General features: G+C 36.4%; 1 protein-coding gene across 3 annotated transcripts in view; it reads left to right on the top strand.

Moving 5' to 3' along the window:
- The window catches only part of Znf521 (zinc finger protein 521), a 270296-nt gene that overhangs the window by 27556 nt on the left and 218697 nt on the right, over positions 1-24043 (top strand). For all 3 annotated transcript variants that reach the window (XM_026388051.2, XM_026388050.2, XM_026388052.2), the window contains exon 3: positions 1684-1863. In XM_026388051.2, the coding sequence (XP_026243836.1) occupies positions 1684-1863 (180 nt within the window). The remainder of the gene's footprint in view (positions 1-1683; positions 1864-24043) is intronic.

Genomic DNA, 24043 nt, shown 5'->3' on the forward strand with positions numbered 1-24043 from the left:
AAAAATGATGAAATGTGTTAATTTTGGCATATTAATCACTTGAAGGGTGGTGATAGAGTTAAGTCCATTGCAGATGCAAAGAAAGACTTTGAAACAACTGCCAGACACACACATAAAAAGGTGTATAAGGGACTTGTAGAAGTTGGGTTCCTGGAAGCATGTTCAGAAGTGTGTTACATGCACTTTCAAACAGCAGAATGAAGAAGGGTGGTAGCATGTATGAACTCTTCTCTAAAATACTTGACTGTTCTTGTTTGTGTGGAATTCTGAACATAACATTTCAAATATTTAATGAAACATTTAAAATATTAAATGTATTTTTTATTTAAAGAATCAAATGTATTATAGTTATACTAAAATTAGTATTACTGTCCTATTGTGAAACAGTACTATAGATAATGCTTTGTATATTTTTTAGGTATCTTGATATAACTTGTTTGTAACTATGGCATTGATTAGTCAGGGTCTTATAGAAAATAGAAGTCTCTAGTTAGAGTTGAAACATAACTTATTTCTGACTTTGGACAACTTTTTACAATTAGAAATTAGTATCCCAGAAATTAAGTCACTGATTATATTATTCTAATTTCTCCTGGAGAGAGGCATACTCTTTCTCCCTCCCTCTCTACCTCTTCTCTTACCTACCTCCACTCTGTTCCTGCAGAGGATCATAGGCACCAGGGTTTGGGAGCGGGGATGCTTCTCCAGAATGAGTCAAAAGACAGCATAAATAATACAAAGTATTTATTGAGGGCTGGCCATGTTGCTCAGGGGTACAGTGCTTGCCTCTCACATGCAAGGCACTGGGTTCAGTCCCCAGCGCTGCACAAGCAACAACAAAAGAAGTATTTATTGAGCCCTAAGTAAAAGCTTTAGATATGCTTTACCCTTTTATTTCCCCTGCTGTTTGTGTATCATTCTTAGAGTTAAAATGGAACTATATTTAGTTTTCACAACATTTAGCTTTTCAACATTGATAATGCCAGTTCAAGTTGCTGATTTGATTATGATTCATAATTGCTCTTCCTATGTTTTCTTTTTTCCTCATGATTTCGAAAACAAAAGACATACTGATATATTTACACTTGAGTTTGTGTTTGAAAGAATGTTTTTCTGTGTGGTACAGCTTGTTTTGCTATTGCCTTCTAACAAATAATGGAGCAACTGTGTGTTTTGACCAATTTATAAGTAAAGGTCAATTTTGTGCCTATGGTAATTAGCTTAGCTTAGTCTAGACTTTTATGTAATTCTGGTAATTTCCCATGAAGAGTATATTTAACAGAAAAGAAGTTCATTCTTAAGTACAGTGTTCCCCCCGCCCGTTTGCATTGGAGACTGTTTAATTGTAGAAGTGATTTATCTTTCTCTTTTAAGAAAAAGCTCCTAAAAGGCTGTGGAAAAAAATGACAAAGTTAATCTTATGGGTGGACAGGTTACTTGAAGGGAGAGGTAGGAAAAGGGGCTGCAGATGGGGGAAAAGGAAGAACTCCTTTAATCATCAAAAACTGACAAATTTTAGGGAACGTTCACTTTTGATCCTTCTGTAATAAAATCTGCAATGAAACCCTCCTACTGCAGCTTCAAGGAGAATAGTGTTTCTGTTTTTGGCAGCAAGAAGATTAAATGTTACTTTAAAAGAACCTGTCTTTAAACCCCATACTTACAGTCTTGGTTTTCTTTCAGACCCCAACTGTAAACTTGAAGACAAGACTGAAGATGGAGAGGCAATAGATTGTAAGAAGAGGCCGGAAGACGGGGAGGAGTTGGAAGACGAAGCTGTGCACAGCTGCGACAGTTGCCTCCAGGTGTTTGAATCACTGAGCGATATCACAGAACACAAGATTAATCAATGTCAGCTGACAGGTAAACAATACTTAGCGCTTCTTGTCTTCTCAGACTGTTCTATTTTTGATTTTTTTCTGTTTATTCCTCTATGTGATTTTTCTCTTCCAATTATTTTACTCCTATACTTGAAATCTAGGTAAGTCTAAAGGTGCTTTTGCCAGAATTTCAAGATGGTTATTTGAGGCAACCACAGTATATTAAAGTCCTTTTTAGGTTTTGAATTACAACCACCTAGATTTTAATAGCTGGTGGATAGTGGATATGCTTTCTTTTACCTTCTTTTCTTTTATTTCTTTTTTTTTTTTTAAATGCAGTGATACCATGCAGGAAGAATGTAATATTAAATGACTGAAATAAAGTTTTTAAAAAAGCTTTTTGAACATTTTTCTCAGGAAATTTAGCATGCCTTTGCTTATTTTGCTTCAATGTTGTCTCCTCGAGGAAATATCTCAGTCCCTCTCTGTCTGAATTTGTGTCTCCATAAAATCTGACACTTAGGCTTATTTTTTGGTGCTAGAAATTGAACTCCTAGCTTCACACATGTGAGCACATTACGACTAGGCTATGTCCTCAGCCCTTGATACCACAGTCTTCACTAAATGCGTTCACTTTTCTAACTCCCTCATTGGACTAAGAACTCATGGCCGGCTGGAAATGTATTCATTGCTGCATTTTCTGAGTCTAGCACAGTGCTTGGCCTATAGCAGGTCCTCACTAAGGCCTGCAGGCTTTCTGATATGCAGTTCATTGGAAGAGTCAGGTTTAGAATCGCATGAACAATAGTATGTTTGATGTAATGACTAAATGAAACTGAAATTCAATTTGTTGAATATCAACCCTCTTTAAAAATCATTGTCTTGGATTCTGTATCCATCAATTTAATGAAGTATAGAACAAAAATACTTGAGAAAACAAAAAGCATCTGTCCTGATCAAGTTCAGACTTTTGTTATTCTTCCCTCCATAATACAGTATAACAACTCTTTATGAATCATATGCATTGTATTAGGTATTATGAGTAATAGAGATGATTTAAAGTATGCAGGAAGATGTGTGTAGATTATTCTATGCAAATTATTCTGTAAATTCTATGCCATTTCTTATAAGAAACTAAACGTCCATGAGCTTTAATATCCTCTGGGTGGGGGGGGGTCCTAGAATCAAATGGATACCAAGAGGATGACTGGATAGCCTACAAGTATGCTTCTGTGCTTGGGTGAGATTATTAGATAGATATCTATTTTTATACTTGTTTTTGTCTTCTTATTCGAAGTTGAGATCACTCTGTGTGTGTGTGTGTGTGTGTGTGTGTGTGTGTCTGTCTGTCTGTCTCTTATTTTCCTAGCACAGATCTTTCTTCAATTAACTGTGTATAGGAAGTGAATTTACTAAACAAATGGTTCTCCAACTCTTTTTCATAGATATATTTTGGTAAGATTTTAATGGGTATTCCATTTTAACAAGGTTCCTGAACAGATTATTGTGGAAATATTGGAATTAAGTACAGTCAAATAGGATCCTTTATTAACATGTATTGTGGCTATAATGTATATGTGTACCACTCCTCCACTTGGCTCTTCAAGAAGGAATTATAGTGAGCAAGTTTATAAGATCATGGAATATTCCTTTTGAAAAGTTCATTATAATTTTTTTTGGAATAATACATATTGGCCATGTAAATATTTTTAGCAGAGCTTATGTATTTTTTGTGGGGGTAACTTATTTTGATATAAATGCTAACTGTAAAAACTTATATAAATAATATTATTCACATATATTATTTATCTGGTTCAGCAATTACTTACATTTTGTCTCATTTACCATTTATAGACTTCCTCCCTCTCCCTCCTTTCTCTCCTCCCTTTCTTTTGTTATCAGTTGAAGAAAGGTTCAAGATATCTTCCCTACTTCCACAAGTTCATCCTTTGTATTTCCTATGAACAGATACATTAACCTATATCACTCCAGTATATTTACCAAAATCAAGGAAGTTTCATGTTTAACACTGATAGATACTATTATTTAATCTACAAATTATATTTAAGTTTAAGTATTAAGTGAAATTAAATTATGTCTGAACGTGTTCTTGATGGTTTATTCCCACTTATGCAGGATTTGGAATCATACATGACATTTTATTGTCATGCCTCCTTTAATATGGAATGGCCTCTTAGCCTTTCTTTGTCTTTCTTTTTTCTTTTTTTTTTTTTAAAGACAGAGTGAGAAAGTGAGAGAGAGAGAGAGAGAGAGAGAGAGAGAGAATTTTCTAATATTTATTTTCTAGTTCTCAGCGGACACCACATCTTTGTTTGTCTGTGGTGCTGAGGATCGAACTCGGGCCACACGCATGCCAGGAGAGCGCAATACCGCTTGAGCCACATCCCCAGCCCCTCTTTGTCTTTCTTAATCAGGGCATTTTTGAAGAACACCTGCATTTACTTTCTAGAATACCTATCAGTTTGGTTGTCTGATGTCTCTTCATTATTATATTCAGGTTATATACTTGTAACAGGGACACCAAAGTGATTCCGTCTCCTTAGTACAGCATGAAGTACATGATATTGGTTTTTTCCAAAGTTGGTGATGTTAACCCTGAATACTTGTTTAAGTGGTGTCTGCCAACCTTCTCTAATGTCAAGTTACCATTTCCCTTTGTATACAGCACAAAGATACTTTATGGGAACATACTTTGATGCTATGTAAATATCCCCAACTTCATAAAACTTTCACGCACATTTTTTGTATCCATTGTAATTCCATGATTTCTGTTGTTAGTTGGCCAGCTGCAATTTCCTTTCTTATTCATTTGTTCTTAATTTATTCATATCACTGTGGACTCTTGCATTTTTATTGATTCAGTGGGTCATAATTCATTAGTATCAATATTTTGATTCTTGCTTTAGTCTTTGTCAATGGGTGTACGTTCAAACTGGATCTTGTGTCTGTTTAATGTTTCCCTCGTTATTTAACAAATGCTTTAGGTCATCATGTGTGTGTGTGTTTTTTTTCTTTTCGTTTTTGTCCTGGTTCTGCGATCAGCCCTTTAAAAAAAATGCTTTGTTTTGTTTTATTTGTTTGTTTGTTTATTTATGGAGCCCTGGTTCATTTAAGAGGACAAGGTAGTTATATGTCAAGATATGAGTACTTTATTAATGCACTCATTGCTACAAGTATACCATTGTCTATAGATCTCTTAGCTACCAGAACTAGAAAATGTATGTGCATACTTAATATAAGACATATAATATACACATAATATAGTTGGAAAATTTTACACATGTGTAAGTATATACACACGTGTATTTCTGCCCTGTGTTCAGATTGATATCTCCAATCCAATCCAATATCTTGGATACATCATACCTAGTCTATTTCTCTTATATATTGGAATTTGCCTTCTTTAGTAGACAAAAACCTGATTGCCATCATCTTCCAAGTGTTTAGTCATTTGTTAGAACCTAGAATACACAGTAAGTAGTTTCAAAATTGCTAACTCATACAACCAAAGTAAGCAAACCAACTACTAGAGTTCAATATTGTTTATAATTTGAAATGCTATAAATTTTAATGCCACATTTAGTGAAATTAATAATAAGTATGTAACAACGAACTTTGGCAAAATGCATAAACCCAGGTCACACATTCCTTTTTAGATATAATTTTTTACACCCTAGAAGTTTCCACATATTCCTTGCTGATCAATAATTCTGCATCAGAACTAACCAGTTTCTAAGTTCTTAAGCCATAGATTTGTTTTACCTGTTATAAATGGGATCATAAACTATGATTTCTTTCCCAGCTTCTTTGTTTTGGCATGTCAGTGAGATTTCTTCATGTTATTGTGTATCTACATAGTATCTTTTCTTTTTCTTTTTGTTTGGAGACCAATTCTTGCCTAGTTGCCCAGGCCAGCCTCAGATCCTCCCATCTCAGCCTCCCAAGTATCTGGAATTACGGGCATGTGTTACTCTGCTTGGCATAGTAGTGTGTGGCTTTTTCTTGCTGAGTAGTATTCAGCATGAATGAATACTACTACTGCCCTTGTATGAATATGCCAGTTTGTTTTCTGTTCTCTTGTTGATAGACATTTTGGTTATTTTTAGTTTGGGGCTATTATGAATCAAGTTCTTATATAGATATTTTTGTGGACATGTATTTTATTTCTCTTGGATTGAAAACATAGGTGTAGAATTGCTGAGTCTCTGAGAGAGTGAATGGGGGTAGGATACTTTTGTCTGTATGAAAAACTTCCAAACCCATTTCCAAAATGATTGTAACCTTTTACACTCTCACCAGCAGTATGTCAGAGTTCTAGTGCTTGTATGTCCTCGCTACATTGTCCATCTGTTAAATGTTGGCATCCTGTTGGGTGTGTATTGATATTCTTTGTGGATATTTACATTTTCTAGCTCACACACTTTTAATTGACTTGATTTAATGCCTGCTTTCATCAAAATGTATTATTGAGAAAACTCTTATTAAATGCAGATTAATAAGATATTCTTTGTCTCATGGTACAGTTTTCCTTAATTGGGTTGGCCGGGACTTTAAAGGAAGCTTTACTAAAGTAGAATCAACACTCACGTTAGGGTCAAGTCATAGGAACTAGAGCCTGTGAACCCAAGTGACCTGCTCAGTGTACACTAAGCTAGCAAGAAATCTTATCCAAGGGAAGTAGGGGTCTTTTCTTATGTTTAGGGTTACTTTATTTTTAATTTTTGTTAATTTATTAAATTTTGTGGTACTGGGAATAGAACCCAGGGCCCCGTACATGCTAGGTGAGCTATACCCTCAGCCTTAGGCTATGTTAAGATTCAAGTAATTTAATAAAACTCAAACTTCAAGTTCCGTTTAGTGTTTACTTTTTGTGGAGTGCCCACCTCAGCATTCTCTCTTCAGCCCTAGGAAGTAGAACAGAAGCGAGAGGCGTTATTTCTGTCTCATACAACTTAAATAATATCTGTGCAGTAAAAGTTGGATTTTCTGCACATGGTGGGGTGAAGGTAACATTTATGGGGTAATAATTGTTTTCTTAAAAAATACCCAATAAAATATTTGGTTTATTTTTATTTTTAAGCTTTCTAAAAGCAGGGCAGCTGCCCCGTGCTCACATAACCATCACATTTGAACCAAATATAGGCAAACAAAGGCAACACATCAGGAAAGAGTGGATCTGAAGAGCCTGGAGCCTGTTTGCTGTTATTCAGGACGATTTTGGGGGTGAAGATAGATTCAGGAGGCAAAGCCAACGTGGAAGGTGGGGAGAGAGCAAAAAGGCTGGGGGCAGGGAGAAAACTGGGAGTTGTTCACATTTGTTGAAGGCGTTAAAATTGAAATTTAAATTGGCTGAGGAATTCTGATCTGGAAAAGACGAAGGACACTTGGAAGCATTTTAATTTGAAAAAAGTCAGGAGATGCACCTGTAATCCCAGCGGCTTGGGAGGCTGAGGCAAGAGGATCGAGAGTGTGAAGCCAGCCTCAGCAAAAGTGAGGCGCTAAATAAGACCTTGTCTCTAAATAAAATACAAAATAGGGCTGGGGATGTGGCTCAGCAATCAAGTGCCCCTGAGTTCAATCCCAGGTACCAAAAAAAAAAAAAAGTCAGGAGTTGTCTGCCTTCTCTTTGGTTCATACCTTCTTAGTATAAGCAGGTAGGACAGGACTGGCTCCCGGCATTTGCCGCCTCCTGCTTCAGTTTACTGTCTTGGTACTGGTTTTGTTTTCTCTTTTTCCTTTCAACTGACTAGATGCTGTATTTATCAAAGGAGGGCCTTTGCATTTGTATTTGTTTTCTCCCTCTCCCTTGATTTTATTCTTTCTATATTTTATTGTTCTTTTCATTCCTTCTACCTTTATCTGGCCCATTTGTATCTTTGTAAATTTGCCTCTGGTTCTTGTACACTCTCTAAGACTCTTAACTTCCTCATATTCCTCCCCAGTCTTTCTCCCTGTGTGTTTCATAGACTTTTTTTTTTTTTTTTTTGCAGTGCTAGGGATGGGACCCAGGGCCTCATGAATACTAAGCACATTCTCTACCACTGAGCTATATCCCCTGACGTGTCATAGACTCTTCCACACTTTTTCATCATGTTCTTTGATCCTTGTGACTTCCCTTCTGTTAATCTTGTAATTTTTTACCTAGATGTTTGACTTTACTCAGTTTGAGAATAATTCGTATGAAGAAAGAGGGAATTCTGAGAACCGGATGGTTAATTGTAGAGTAGAATTTGAAGAGAAAGAAGCCTTGCAACTGGTTGATTTGCAAATAACAGAAAACAGGTATTCCATTGTCTGATGCCTGTGGGGTTACTCAGTGTGGTTCTGCTCTGAGAAGGCCACAGAAACCCTGCCTGAGTTCTTCCTCTTGGTAACTTCAAAGCTAATCATTTGGTGACTTTTCTCCCCAAGGATGATGCACATTCCTTCTAGAGTCTGACTCAAGGAAAACAGATTTATTTCACACTAGAAAACTTGATATCCTGGGACAGTCTTGCCAAATGACCAAGCTAGGCCTTGGAAGATGAAGGTCAAATGTAGAATAAGACGGTCAATTCTAGTCTCAGACTTGAAAGTCAACTTGAAGATTAGGACTATTCCAGGTCATGAGTCAATATAAGTATAGACAGGATCCAGCGAGGGTTGTAAGAATAGAGAGTGAGGGTGTCACTCACATAGTTCATGGAGTCTATCTCTGAGGGGTATTCTGGAATGTGAATACTGTTCTGGACAAGCATCCTTGATATCAGAAAGGACAAAATAATCCCTAAAGCTAGCAGGGGACAAGGTAACTTGCAGATGAGTTCGTCATCTTTGTCTCATGGTACAGTTTTCCTCTAGTCCACAGTCCAGCACGTGTAAATAGATTACATCTTGTCCTTGCTTGAAGGAATGGGGGGAAAGGTGAAGGAAAAAATTAAATCCCACTCTTCAGTTGTAGCTGTAGATGGAAACCACCTGCCTGGCCCTGGCCTTGCTGTCTTTTTCCTGGAGGCTGGGAAAGGAGGGGAATCAACACTCTAATGCTGTTGGGACTCTCTGATGCAGAAGACAGATTATCAAAATATATATTTAAAGAAGGAAAAGCACAGAGAACCTCTCATTTTACTAATCCACAAACCCTATCATTTCTTGCCAATTCCCTCAGGGGGTGGGGAGGGCTAGAAGCCAGAGGGGTCTCATCACACTTCTCAACAAAGATTTAATAGCAGGGTGCTATGGGGAAGGCTGAGATTACTGAGACTTTATTATGCTTACAAAACTGAGTAAGAACCCAGCATTGTAAATCATCAAAACTAAGCTACACTTAACAGGATAAATGTGTAAAGTGCGTTTAGTAATGCAGGATGCTTGTTCTGAGTCATTTTTCTCTCTCTCCTGCTAATTTGAAAACTTGAGTTGTCTGTTAAGTGTTCTTTCACATCATTAATGTGAATTGCTTGGGTGTAAATGCAGAAAACACTAAATGGTGTTGTATTAGTTTTAACCCACTGCCCACCGTACTATTCGTACTATTGATGTTGGGTAGGTGGAAGTGGTAGTAAATCTGCCCTTGTTTGGGGGAATGTATTTGCAGAACAGATTTATAAAGTCCTAAACAAATTCATGTCTTTTCTTTTTATTTGTTTATTTATTTTTTTTACAAAATTTACAAATATTTCCATGATAATTTGTGGTTTTGAGGAAAATGAACAGATTTGATGAGTGAATGCTGTACATCAATATACAGTAGTATGTTCACTAAATTTCATTTTGAAAGTTAGGATACTGCCTGGAAGCTTCACATTTTTTTATGAATTGAAATCTTAAGATGTTTGCAATATTATGATCATTATTATTTTTTAGCCAAATAATTTTTTTAAAAAGTGAAAGCAAGTATATATTTGTTGTATGGTTGTGGTAAATTAAAGGCCAGTTGGTTCCACTGGATAGTAGTACTCTGATAGCTAGTTCTATTGGCAGTGGGAATATGAGAAATAAATGTGTTACAGAATGAAGTGGTTTTTTTTTTTTTTTGTACTAAGGATTATAATAAATCCAGGGGTGCTTAACCACTGAGCCACATCCCCAGCTCTCTTTTTATTTTGAGACAGGGTCTCTCTCCTTGAGTTGCTTAGGGCCTCACTAAATTGCTGAGGCTGACCTTGAACTTGTGATTCTTCTGCCTCAGCCTCCTGAGCTGCTGGGATTCTAGGTGTGCACCAATGCACTGGCTTGAAGTAATATTTTTGTAGAAGCATATTGAAACTGCTTTTAGAGCTTATTTTTGCTGTTTTTCTTATTATTAGTTGAAATAAATTACATGAAATAAATGTGATATTTTGATATTTTTAGTTTATATTAGGCTTAAGGCATTATAAGTTGTATTTGGAGATTTATATATTAACTTCTATATAATTAATTATTCATATTTTATTAATAATTTACATATTAATTATTTCTATATTAATTAAGTACTATCAATGTCACTTCACCATTTCTCTTCAATTTGATGAGTTCTTTGGGTTCTACCTAAAATATTTCTAAGTGTTAGCTTACTTCATTTTCCATATCTCTCTAAGCCTCCCAAATACAGTTTCATGGCCTTTATAGATCCCATTTACAACATGAATCTTAGTTTTTAAATTGATGGCTTCTAAATATTTTTGATAAAAAATTTGGCATGTGCTTTCATAATATGTATTTATTAATTCATTATATAGGTATAGGTATTGTATGGCATTAAAAAGGAAAGAAAAATTAGATAAGGATGAGCTGTACACAGGTTTTAAATAATTTTGTTATTTTGATCTTTCATTTATTTTTAAAATTAATTTTAATGACGTTAGAATTGAAAAAGGTATCTCCCAAAACCAGCAAAGAGAGAACTTGTAATATATTTCTCCACAAGGTGTATCATTGTCAGTAGTGGATTTAAGCCCTTAGTTTAAATAACTTTCCTGATAATCCCAATTTTGTTTGCAAACTTTAGGTCAGCTCTGATTAAATTAATCCTTTTTGCTCCCTTTTTCAAACTATGGTTAACAAAGAGCTTTTACTAGAAGTAAAAGAACTAGATGTGCCATTTTCTTGTTGATTACTTGTGCTTGACTGCCAATGTCCTGCAATTTTCTTGCAGAAAACTTTTAAAATCATTGTCGAAATTTGAGGATTTTGTGTGAATGAGATTAGTTAAAATTACGTGGGATTATCCTTGAATAATTTTGTGGGGTATGGTTCACAGCACTATTAGGAGATGTGATACAAGTGATTCAGAGAGTGAGGACACTAGCTACCTGGAGCAGTATTTATCTGCTCTCAGGAGGAAGGTCTGATTTGTACTGGGATGCCTATGTATGACCCCTTTCTGATTAGTTGCTAAATATTCAGAATATCCTATCTACCCTCTGATAATGTACTCTATTTTTCAGAGATCACTGCTTTTGTTTATCAGTTACTTCACCAAATCTCTGCTGCTCTCAGTTTTAGAGAAAGGGCTGGGTGTGTCAGTATCTTCATCTCCCAGGGTTATGACTAAGTTTTTCTATGCATTTACCAAGGAAGAGTAATCTCCCATAATTGGTTTTAACCTCTGAGTGGTCAACTGAATGATCTCCCTTTTCCAACTTGGAGAAAGAGGTCAGTTCAAGCATTGCCTGCTATAAAAGCTTTATTATTTCCACAGTGATTTTGCTGTAACAGAATTTCTTAATGTTGGTACCTGGCCTGCTATTTTTCTGTTTGATATACTTGTGAAATGTTCTTCTAAAATGTGGATGTAGAATAATCATTTTTAGGTTCATTATTTTCTCAAAGCTCTTTGAATGCTTTTGGGTAAAGTAATTGGGATTTATAAAAGTGCTGTACTGGAGAGTTCTGTTTTTTCATTACGGATGATGAGCTATTACACTTATTAGTTGATCATAATTAAATGGTTTAAATATTAAAAGGGTATCTTAAAGAAATATTTATCTATATTTTTGATGTCCATCTTTTAATTAGGTACTTTTTCTCTCAGTCTGCTTTAATAACTTATAAATCACAAGATAGCTACTGAGTATAAATGGAAAGTTCCTGAAGGGTAAAATCTCCTAAAATAGAAAATGAATGGGAGCATTCACTCCATCTTTTTTTTTTTTTTAATAAGAAAAACTGAAGTGGAGAATATCCTTTACAGGTTTTAACTATATTCACATGTGATGTATTCTTTGATTAATTTGAGTTTTATAAAATTAGTATTAAAAAGGAATAGAATTTAATAAGAAAACTAACATTATTATCTGTGCCACAGAAAATTTACCTTTGGTTATCTGTAAAATCATAACAATTTTAGAGAAATTATTTTGCCTCAGTTGTATAGTCAATCACGAATATAAAAGTATCTAATTGTGTGGTTTCAGGATTCAGTTGCCAAAAATTGCAAATAAAATGTCAAGAACACAAACCATGAGAGAATGTATTCGAGAATTTCTACCATGTCCTTGATGGTCATTGATGGTAATTAAAGCTGTCAGTTTGTCCCTGTGGAGAGTGTAAAAATTATAAATGAAGAGCTGTATTTGGGATGTGGAAACAGTGGGGTCTCTTTTGTGGGGAAGATGAATTAAAGAGACCCACTATTTCTTAGGCCTTCTGAGACCATTCAGCCTACCTTGTAAGCAGGGCAATGTTTAGCTATTTGGACACAGTTGTGTGCACATAAGCGCTCTTCCACACTTAGCCTGTTCTCAAATGTGAAATTCAACATGATAAAACTACAGTGTTGAATTTTTTACATTTTTACCTGACTGCACTTTATATATATATATATATATATATATATATATATATATATATATATTACTCTTAAGATGCTGAACTGGTAGCTACTTCCTTTTTAAGGTAGTGGGGTTGCTAAAGAAGCTGTTGAAAGTAGACTATTTCCTCACCCTTCTCTTTGTGCTAAGCCTATGGCTGGGGATCTTGTCTTTAGGGAATGGCAGCAATGTCACAAAGATCTATGACCTCTTAATAGGTCTTGGGAGGGGAAGGCCAGAATCATTCTACACTGTGCCTCAGGGCTTAGTTCCTTTAAACTTCAAGGAATTGGACTGGAACTCTTCACTCCTCCTTTCTTTCAGCTTTACCTTCAGGGGAAATTGATCGATTAGAGGTGATTATTCCACAAACTCTGAAACCTTTCCCCCTCTTTGTTCCAACTGGAGCTTCTCGTAGTTTAAAGGAATTGAGTCTCCTGGGTGAATTGTAGGATGAATTTAAGTAGATTATTGGGTAGAACTCTTTGAACACACATTAAAAGTGCTAAAAAAATATATCTGGAACAGAAGGGAATGTTTGAAAGCAAAAGGGTAAAGAAACATTTGTTTCAATATAATTATGATGTAATTATGTGGGATATTTTTGGGTAAATGATTAGCTGTTAGAATATAGAATCACAGTAGTACTTCAAACCAAGAAAATAACAGGGTCAGTGCAACAAATGGGCAAATGTGCAAAATCAGGATGGTGAGTAAGACCGAAGACAACCATAAATGACTGGGTTCCTACATGTCCTCCATTAAGCACAGCAGGGCTCTATTGATGGCTTTCCTATTTTTTTCTAACTTCTTTGTTTAACAACAACAAAATGACATATACCTATTTTTTTGCATGTAGGATATACTTACCTTTTAGACACTGTGGATCATATTTGAATTATATTTATTGCCACATCTATTTTTCCTTAAAAAAAAAAAAAATCTGATTCTTGGGACTCTACCTCCCCACAGAGCAGTATTAGCTCCCCCTGGTGACTAAATAAAAATGTCCATGAGGATAATTGGGGTGGTGAGCTTTATGAACTTCCATCCTTAAATGCATAATTAATAGTAGGATGCATGCAATAGGCAATTCCAAGTAAAAATTCCAGTTGATTTTGATAAACGTTCATTTTCATTTCAGTTTATGTAATAAAGGTTGGTCCATCTTATGGGGCTTCTTAGAGTTGCCTGTTTCAGAGACCTCAGAGCTCTTGGATTTTTGATGCAGGAGACATTGGAACAGAGGGTAGATATTCAGGTCTCTTGAGAACTAGAAGCTGATTTGAAAAGCAGAAAATAAATGTTAGAGCAGCTACCAATTTGCCCATCTTTATAATTCTTGCAGAAGAGACTTGTTATAGAAAAGTTGATCATTGTTCAAATGTTGTACAAATAATAAATACACTTTTAGAAATTGGGCTATTACACCTTCAAACACTAAAGGTTTTGTTCTGGTTGCATCAATGAAACATTTTTACGTCTAATTTATTAATTATTTAAAGCATATATGTTTATTACTCATATTGCTTTTAAACTATACTTTTTATAGTCTAACTTATAAAATGTTCCCCATTATAATTAAATTATCTGGTTAACAGAGTCTTGAGAATGCTTTGGTAATTTGTTTAAAAAAGAAATCTGTCTAATCTATCATGCTTATTATTTTTAAGTATGTACTTTTTACCAATGTTGTATCTTGCTTATCCTAAGGCTGTCTAAGCTGGTTTGATATTTTATATTAAATAGTTTATATTATCATGCTTTAAAATTTTATCTGAGGGGAAATATAATTTAACACTCCCCTTTCCTCACCACCATGTTTTTGCTTTTCTTTCTTTTCTAGGGCTTTATTTTTAGAGTACAAGTCCTAGCTTACTGATTTGTTCTTTGCTTTTGTTATTATTTTTTCCCACCAAAGTACCTCTGTATTGTGAGAAAGAATGCAATCATCTCATTTCTTACCATCACCCTCTTTGACCTGTGGAAACCTAAGTGGGGCTTCTTCTGGAGTTCTTGATCCTGTTTTGCTAGTTGGCCTGAAATGATGGTTATCAAGCAACATAGAAAACCACATTCCCCACCCCACTTTATTTACACCTCCTTCCTTTATTATTCCTCAAGCAAACTGCCTGCCCTTTGCAGTTCATTTGACCCAGAGCCAAGAAAAAGAGCAAAAAACTGTGCTCTGCCTTAATTTTTATTAGTTGTTACTCACATAAGGTGGACTTATAGGCAATAATACTAGTTTTCCTCTTGTAAATACCAGTTTAGAACTATAAATTGCTTATTAATATGAATGTTGGTACATAATCAGATGCTGCAGCTTGACTTGGTATGGAGTGACATGTATGACACACCATCTCTTGCTACACTAAGAGGAACCCCCACAATTAGTGAAATGAATAGCACCTCCTAGCAGTGTGATTTCCCATATACCACTGTGCATGTATCAGAAATGCAGTTCAACAAATATTTGTCAGAATCCTATTCTTTGTCCAGTACTAGAGTCTGGATCTGGAATGTCTCCTAAGGCCCATGAGCGAATGTCTTGGTACCCGGGGTGGCACTACTGGGAGATACTCTAAACTTTGAGAGGTGGGGACTAGTAAGAAGTCTTTAGATCATTTGGGGGACATGCTCTTGAAGGGGATTATGGGACCTCAGGCCCTTCCTTGATCTTTTTTGCTTCCTGGCCATGAAGTGAGCAGTTTCGTTCTCCAATACACTCCTTTCCATTACCAACTGGCACCCCACCCCTCTGCCAGGTCTTGGTATGGAGTGACATTTTTGCTCAATCGTGGACTGGAACCTCTAAAACCATGAACCCAAATAAACCTTTCCTCTTTATAAGTTGCTCATCTGAAGTAATTGTTACAGTGATAGACAGCTGACTAAGACACCAGTAAGTTCTGGGAATACAGTGCTAAGGGCTCAGGATTTCCCAATAGAAAGAGGTTGGGAGGTCACTGAGTCTAACATGGGCTTCCGAGATGGCTTCCTAGAGTAGGTGCCTTCCTTTAGAGATGCTCAAGAATTAGCAAGAAATGGGGAGACATTTAAGCTTGACAGAAGAGAAAGAATAGGAGAGAGGTATGAAACACCACAGTGTCGCTGGGCGACTCCCAGCTAGAGGAAAAAGTGTGAGATAGGGAATTGTGAGAGAATAGGAGTGTACTAGTTTTCTGTTGTTGTGAACAATGGATCCACAACTTTTTGACTTGAAACAACCACCATGTATTATCTCAGAGTATTTGTGGGTCAGGAATTTGGGAGCAGTTTACCAAGAAATTCTCAGTCAGGGATTCTTATGAGGTTGCAGGCAAGGTGTAGGTCGGGGCTGGAATCATCTGAAGCCTTGAATGGGGCTGGAGGATCTCACTCTGAGCTCAGTTGCATGGCTTCTGACCAGAGATCTGACTGGAGTCTTTACTTCATGGGCCTCTCTGGAGGGTAGCTGATGACACGAAAACTCGCTTTCCGTGGAAACAAGTAATGGTATGAGTGTGTGGAGATTCCCACATACCCACCCACTCCAGGAAAGAAGCTCCTGTATCTTGTCTCTGTCTTGGAAATGGCATATCATTACCTCTTCCATATTGTATTGGTCATGCAGGTCAACTCTTGTATGATGTAAGAAAGAATTACCAGGAGGTGGGAGGCATTAGGGCCATATCAATGCTGGTTACTACAAAAACCCAGGAAGGAAAGGTAGGGTGGCAATGAAGGGTTATACTAAGAACCTAAATTTGATTCTATAGCCTATACTTTTTAGATTGCGCTGGGGAACCTCAGAGATATCAGATAGGTAGAGGTGCAAACAGAACATTCCAAGTTGGAATGGTTTTACATACTGGATGTTCCAGTCAGATTCTATTTAAATATTAAATTGAGAAGCTTGAGAATGTTTGATAATCACTATTTTAAGCTGTAGGTAGACACTGAAGGTTTTGTGCAGGAGGGTGAATACATGTATACATTGGATGATATTGTGCACAGTACCTTCGTGGAGGAACATGGCTGGGAAAAGATTCCAAATAGGAAGCTCTTGCAATTGCACTACTAAGAAAGGATGGGATAAAATCAGGATGGTGGTTTTGAATGGAGGAGGGTTTAGAATGGAGGAGGGTCAAACAATAACTATTTAGGGGGTAGAATCATCCAGAGGTAGTGATTGACGACCGTGGAACCTGAGAACAAGGGAAAGACCCAGGACAAATCTGGGGTCTCTGCATTCCTGACATGGATGAGAAAGAAGAGAGTTGCAAGTTAGTGATGATGGCTTCATTTTTTACTTGTGTTAATATTGAGATACTTTTCTATCTAGAATTGTTTAAAGCAGCAATTGTATCCTTAGAGTAGAACCCAAAGGTATACATTTGTCCACTTAGCATAGTTCCTCTTTTCTTGAATTGCGATATAGTTTGCATTTGTGAATTATATAAGTATCTTTCCCACCTTATCCCCATTTTTGTATTACTGTTTCTGATTTCATTTTCTTTTAATGAAAGATCTCTGCTTAAGTTGATTACCACTTAAATTTTGGTTACTGTACATAAGGATCCTTGTAGATAAGATTATTACAGTGAGTGGAAATGATCTAGTCTTGTCTGTAAATGCAAGATGTATGGAGCACTAGGCTAACTAGTGTTCTTCTCTTTAAAGATGGGAATCTCAACATATGAGGTTCAATGTCTCATTGAAATGCAGCAAATGGATTTTAAGAAGCATGCTTTTATTTTCATAGGATTAAAACAGTGGATTGTATTTTTATTTTTGATTTTATGTCTCTATAGGAAATCTTATTGTTAAGGAATTACTAGTTATCCCACCAACCACTGCATCTTCTTCCTTACCTCCCCCCAAAGAAATTATCAGCAGATTTAATTTTACTGTTCATTGCTTGGAATCTGTGACCATCTTGTGAGTCTTAACAGGCTGCTTTTATGGCTGATCTTTAGACTTGCAGATTCCCATCATCTCCCTTAGTATTATTTTCATTAAAAATTCCATTAGCTTAAAAAATCAATGTAATCATTCAGTAGTAATTAATTCTTACCAAGCTTCTAAAGGAGAAATGAATTAACAAAACTTCAAAATGTTAAAATGAGTAAAAAGTGTTGTGTGGTTAATGGGACTAGTAGAGATGTCAGTGTAATGAATAGAGGGGTGGGCTTTGGCAACTGGCCCACTACAAAACAAATCTCAGTTCTAGCCATGTGCCCTTAGGCTGATGACTTAGATTTTTTTTTTAATTTAAAATTTCCATATCTCTAAAGTAGGGATAATAAAGAAAGGTGCTGATATTGCCTACTACATTGGTCAAATGAGATAGTAGATGTGTCAGCCTAGTAAGACGCTTGGCACATAGTGAAAAGGACATGAGGAACATTAAGTATGGCTAGTATTATCCGTGATAGTGTTATTGGTATCGTTAAAGATGATAGTGATTCTTTTAGAAGAATTCACATGAGTCAAATTCCAGGATTGAATGTCTTCTAGAATCCTTAAATATTTTGAAAGAGTTAATATGAGTTAATATTTGGCATTTTGTGTTAAAATTCTCCCCTTTTAAAATTCAAGAGCAAATAATGTGTGTGCTTGATGCCGAAGGATGCAGCCAATGGAGGAAATGAGAATTGGTTTGGTTACATGTGTTTATTGCCTTTTAAAGAAGGCCTTGATGTTTAGATGTATAAAGGACAGAGAGTGTCATGATTGGGGATAAAGAAGAGGCCCTGTTTCTCTATAACATTTTATTCTGACTTCATACTGTATACAATATTTAAAAAGTGAAGGTCTGATATCAGTTCTTTAGCATGTACTATGGGGTATTTAAGAAGATCATTGTGCAGTGGATACCATTGAACTTTTTTTTTTTGTACTTGTAGCTTATTTATTTAGTGGCACAGAATTCCCCTGTGATGACTTTAAAAGATTTCTCTCTAGTTTTATGAATTAGCTCAAAAAATAAAACATATTAATTTTCGTTTAGTTCAGTTTAAAATATTCATACCTCACTTTCAGAAGGCAAGCTTACATGTCAAGGAATGTGTCTAGCTATAATGGTGGTTCAGATGATGAGTGGCTTGGAAAATGATCTGGCCTGAGTGAATTCATTTAAATATTGGAGATGTGTATGTACTTCTGTTTTCTAGGGGAAAAGGGCCTAAAGGAATGCATTTCTGCCACTAATGACCATAAGGACAGTTGACTGTTTTTGCAGTTATATTAAAGCAACATATTTAATGTGCCAGTATTTGTGTGTTTTACTCTATTCACATTTTCTGTTGAATGTTGTAAGGGTATAAAAGACATGTGAACCTATTTCTTAGGATCTTACTGCACACTTGGGGAACAAAACACGTGCACTTGAAAATGTAATTGGATGTGGCAGCAGGTCTTTAAGTGCCAGAATTGCTAATGGGGGGGGGGGGTAAGTTCTATGAGTGTTCAAAGAAGTGGGAATGGCGAGTATGCAGGAGAGGCCTCCAGGAAGAAACCAGAGGTGAACTCTGCCCAGAGGGAACATTAGGAAGTGAATGGAAAGGGAGTACCTGTGGGATGGAAGGGCAAGGCCGGGCATTCTAGGTGGGTAATTGTTAATGGATAAAAAGAATCTGACTTAAAATTCTGGTGTCTCATACAGACAACAGTTTCATCACCTATAGCATTCTGTCATAGCAAATTGGACACTCAGAGTATTCAAGAGGTCCAGCAGGGCACAGTGCATGTAAAGAGTGCTGTAGGTATGTACAAAGCAAAGTAACTATAAAGTCAGTTGCTAACCAGAAAATTTTAAAGAATTGACTTCACATTAGGTCACTTGGTGAGCCACTTGAAAAGAATCAAGTAGAGTAGAGTTGTAAGAACAACTGTTGAGAAGTGAGTTTGGTTGTGGTAGCATTTTAGAATACGTACAAAGTGAGAATATGTCTCTAAAATAGCATAACCAATATGGAGTCCCCCATGAAGTTTCTTAATTCATCAGAAATATGTCGAGCCTGTCTCCAAGAGACTGTATTTGATAGTAGCATCTTTTACCTTAATGCTTTTGTTAAAATGTCATGGAGTGTCTTAAGACTTAATTTTGATTTAAGTTTTATTCTTATTATATCATGAGCCTTTGGTGCTTATCAAATGTAAATTTTCTCCAGTGAAGAAAGAAATTACTAGCACAGCTATTAATAGCTTAATGAAAAGTCTTATTACTTCTTACAATTTATATTTTCATGGTGATTGACAATTATTAATTGGTTAATGTTCTGCCTGTGCTCATGAGGTAGGTCAATATTATCTCCATTATAAAATGAAAAGATTGAGAAAAACCTTAGTGAATCTCCACAACTACCTATTTCCACATTGACTTGGCAAAAAATAAGTTGAGTTTACTATTTAACATTTTTTTTAGTTAATCAAGTATTTTTGTGTTGAATTATACTTGAGATATCTTTTCCCATCCACCATACATTCATACCAAGTAAGATTTTTGACCTATACCCCATAAACATTTGATCTATAGGCTTAGATACCCAAGATTGAAAGTAGAATTTGGAATAATTCACAAACTAATTAATTATTTCTAACACAAAACCCCCAAATAGCAATAACTTAAATTAGAAGGAAGTTTCTTTCCTACAGGTAAAAATTCTAGAGATAAGTAGTCCAGAGCTGGTATGGAGACTCCATGGTTCTTTAAGGACTTTTTTTTTTTTTCCTGGTGCTCTGCTCTCTAGAACATGATTGACATTGTCAAGGATACAAAAATGGCTGCTGGAGTTCTTGTCACCTTATCCAGGTGGAGTTAGGGAAAAGTGGATGGGCTCTTCTGCTTCAACTGGCTCCTTTTAAGCAGCCTTCCCATAAATTACATATACTTATCCCCCTTACCTCTCACTGGAAGGGATGAAGGGATTTTGAAATAGTCAACTGAGAGTCTCTCACATATTTGGTATATTTGAATATTTTTATATTACTTTACAATATTTTGTATCACTAGCAATATTTTCCTCTTTCAATGTCATGTATAATTTAGAGTACTCACTAAAACATAAGAGCTTTTAAACTCCCTATGTGGACAGACCTTTTTCTCTGGTTGATAACTTATATTGTTTAATTATTTAGCAAATAGCACATCAGAATTTCCAATGGAGACACTGTTTTAAATCCAAGGCAGCACTGCAGTCTAGGACTCTGTGCTTTGTCCACCTTGAGTCTTTGTTTAGAATGCATCAGTATGCCTAGACAGAAAGATAAGGAAACGTCTTTATTAGAGCAGAAATGCTTAATACAACCAAGTGAGGCATGTTATGGAGGTATGACTCTAGGGAATGTTTTTGGAACCCTGGCACAGCACATGAAACTTCTGTATACCCAACCAACCTCAGCACTGTCTTCTTTGTCCCCAGAAAGAATATTTTCCGTGAAAGCATCATAAAAGGTGTTCTGTTCTGCGTGGGTGGTACTGGGCCATGGAATTCAAATAAGTGAAAGACATATCTGTCACCTGATATTTGGATGTGACATGTCCCCTAAGCACTGCTAGCTTACCATTGCCAGCTGGAGACAGGAAACTGCTGAGGAGGTCTGACATAGGTATAGATTGCATGTGACATGCCAGCTTTTTCATTGCTGTGCATGTCAGGTCTCACAATGCTGCCATTTACCCTTTTTTGGTCACCTTTCTGCCCTGTGGCATTTCCCAACATCTACAAATAAGTCGTATGAAGAAAGTACACTAGGTAATCTATACAAATGGAAGAGTTGTAGGAGAAGGAAGATTTCCATTTGGTGCTTGAGAGACCAGAAGGTCTGACTGGTCTGCTGAAAATTGAAAGGTTAGAGTTGAAAAGGCACTGTGGGTTCATCTGGTGCAACTTCCTTTTCACAGTCATGAAACTTGGAGACTCATTGTCACTTCATAATTTATTGATGCTGCCAGGACTTGGACATTAATTTTCTGACTCCAAGTCCATTGCTGATTTTACTACAGTGGTCTCATCAACATGCATTGGATAATGAAATCATTATTCATACCCCAGCCATAGAAGTGGGGTAACTGCTTTTTAGGGGGTTGGGGCTCTTCTCTTCTTCAGGTAGCCACATGTTTGCTCCAGAAGTTACACTAGATGTTTATCTGTAAGTAGATAAGACTCTGTAAAGCCCCACCCCCATTTGAATATTTCTCCAGTGACTAGTTGCCACCCCTTTCTTTGGGAACATACTAACTGGAAAGCCCGCTAGAGGACCTCTGCCCCTGTGGGGGCTCATACCAGCCACATGGAAGCTGCATAATTTCCCTCACATGGACAGGTCCTGAGGATAAGTTCAGGTCACTGTTGGGCAGGAAAGTGGGCTTTGTGGCATTTTCCATCTGGTCCTTGGTGTTATTATAGAGGACACCTCTATAGGGTTGATGTTCATGGAGGCAAAAATGATTAGCTATCTGTTAAATCTCTTTAGTTTTTGGTTACTCTTGTCTTCTGAGTGGAAGCTGTCAGCTGCTTTTTTTTGTTCCAGTGGTCACACTGGGCAGGTACTATGCATCCTTGTCAATTTTTCTGCTCTATTGGATACTTTCAGATTTCTCCAACCCTGTATGAGACCCTTTTCCCGATTTTAATAAACCTCTAATATGTCTCCAGTGTATATCCTAGAAATTCCATAAAACTGGTTACAGATATGATGAAAGAAAATGTAAGTGCCAGCTGCCAATGGGGCTTATGTTTGCTAATTGGAAAAGTTATGGATGCTTTCAAAATAAAAGCAAGTTTATAGACACACTTTATAGTATAGCTGTTAGATTGGTAGAGAATTAAAATGTATGTCATAGACAATGATCATCCACCTTTGTGTTTGCAAGGCTCAGGAGAAACATAAATGTTTCTCACCATTGTTTGATGTTTGCAAATTATTAATAGGTACACATCTTTGAGGTGGGAAAGTATTTGACTGAAGAATCAAAGAGAAGAAGGGAGGAGTAGAGTTTTCGATATAAGCACATGGCTTTTTTATATCTTCACTGAAATTAAATATTTGTAAATGTTTTTGAGGAACTTTAGTTATTTCTATTACAACTTGCAAACTTTGCAATGGCTCCTTTATTTAAGGATGCTTTGGTGAGACTTTCTGATATTTTTGATACATCCCAAACCTGTAGTTTTTAAAAATAAGGGCTGTAAAGAGACACCAAAATGAAGATATTCTCTTGTTTATACACTATTAAATTAAAACATTTATTAAAAAATTTCTATTATATTGCCATTTCATGTAAGTGTATGTATAAGTCTGCCTGTTATTATATTAGTACAGTAAAGTACAGTGGGCCCTTTGTATGCAGGAGTTCTGCATCTATAGATTTGACTAACTATGAATTGAAAGGGTTTGGGGGGAAGCATGTCTGCAATGATGTTGCAAAGAATGTCCAAATATATACAGCCTTTCTTTTGTCATTAGTCCCTAAAAAATAAGTATAATGGCTATTTACATGGCATTAAATCATCTAGAGATGATTTAAAGTATATGGGAGATGTGTGCAGGCCATATGTAAATACTATGCCATCTCACAGTAGGGTCTTGAGCATTTGTGTATTTTGGTATCTATCGGAGGGGGCAATTCTGGAACTAATTCCTCATGGATACTGAGGGAGAGACTGTATTACAGAAATCATTGCAGTTATTTATTTGTGGGTAACAAACCACCATAAAAGTTAGTGGCTTAAAAACAGTAACCATTTATTACTTTTCCAATTCTTTGGGTTAACTTGGTGGGTCTCCTGTTTCTCATGGGATTAACCTGGAGGTGCGAATGGTCTTCTCACATGGTAGGTGCTGCCTGCACCTGGGAAGTCAGCTGGGATGTCACTGGGGACTGAAGTGTCCCTCTTCTAAGCCCCTCCACGTGGCTGCTTTGGCTTCCCACAGCATGGGTCTGGGTTTCAAGAAAGAGCGCTCCAAGGTCTAAGTTACAATCTCCTGAGGCTCAGGCTTACAAATAACAGTATTGCTTCCATCTCATTCTGTTGGTTAAAATAAGTTCCCCATCTGGCTCAGCTACAAGAGGAAGGAAAATAAACTCCACTACTTGATGGTAACGTAGGAAGGTCACACTGCAAAAGAGCACGTGGGATGAGAGTTCTTGCTGTGGCCACCTTGGGAAACATAATCTACCACAGAAATCAAAGTCTTCCTTATTATCATTTCTTTTCTTCCAAGTCTGTCATGCAATTTTAATTGATCTTATGCTTCTAAGTGAGAAATAGGAAGCAAGGACTTACACAGTATAATTTCTTAAATTGTAGCTCCCTCCCCCCGCTTGCTTCTGTCACACAGGTCCCATCTCTAGAGTGGTGTGTCCTTAATATCCTAATCCCACTCTCATATGTCATTGGAGATCTTTATTTATTAAAGAAGTATTAGTCAAATATA

The sequence above is a fragment of the Urocitellus parryii genome, chromosome 13, assembly GCF_045843805.1.
Source record: "Urocitellus parryii isolate mUroPar1 chromosome 13, mUroPar1.hap1, whole genome shotgun sequence".
NCBI lineage: Eukaryota > Metazoa > Chordata > Mammalia > Rodentia > Sciuridae > Urocitellus > Urocitellus parryii.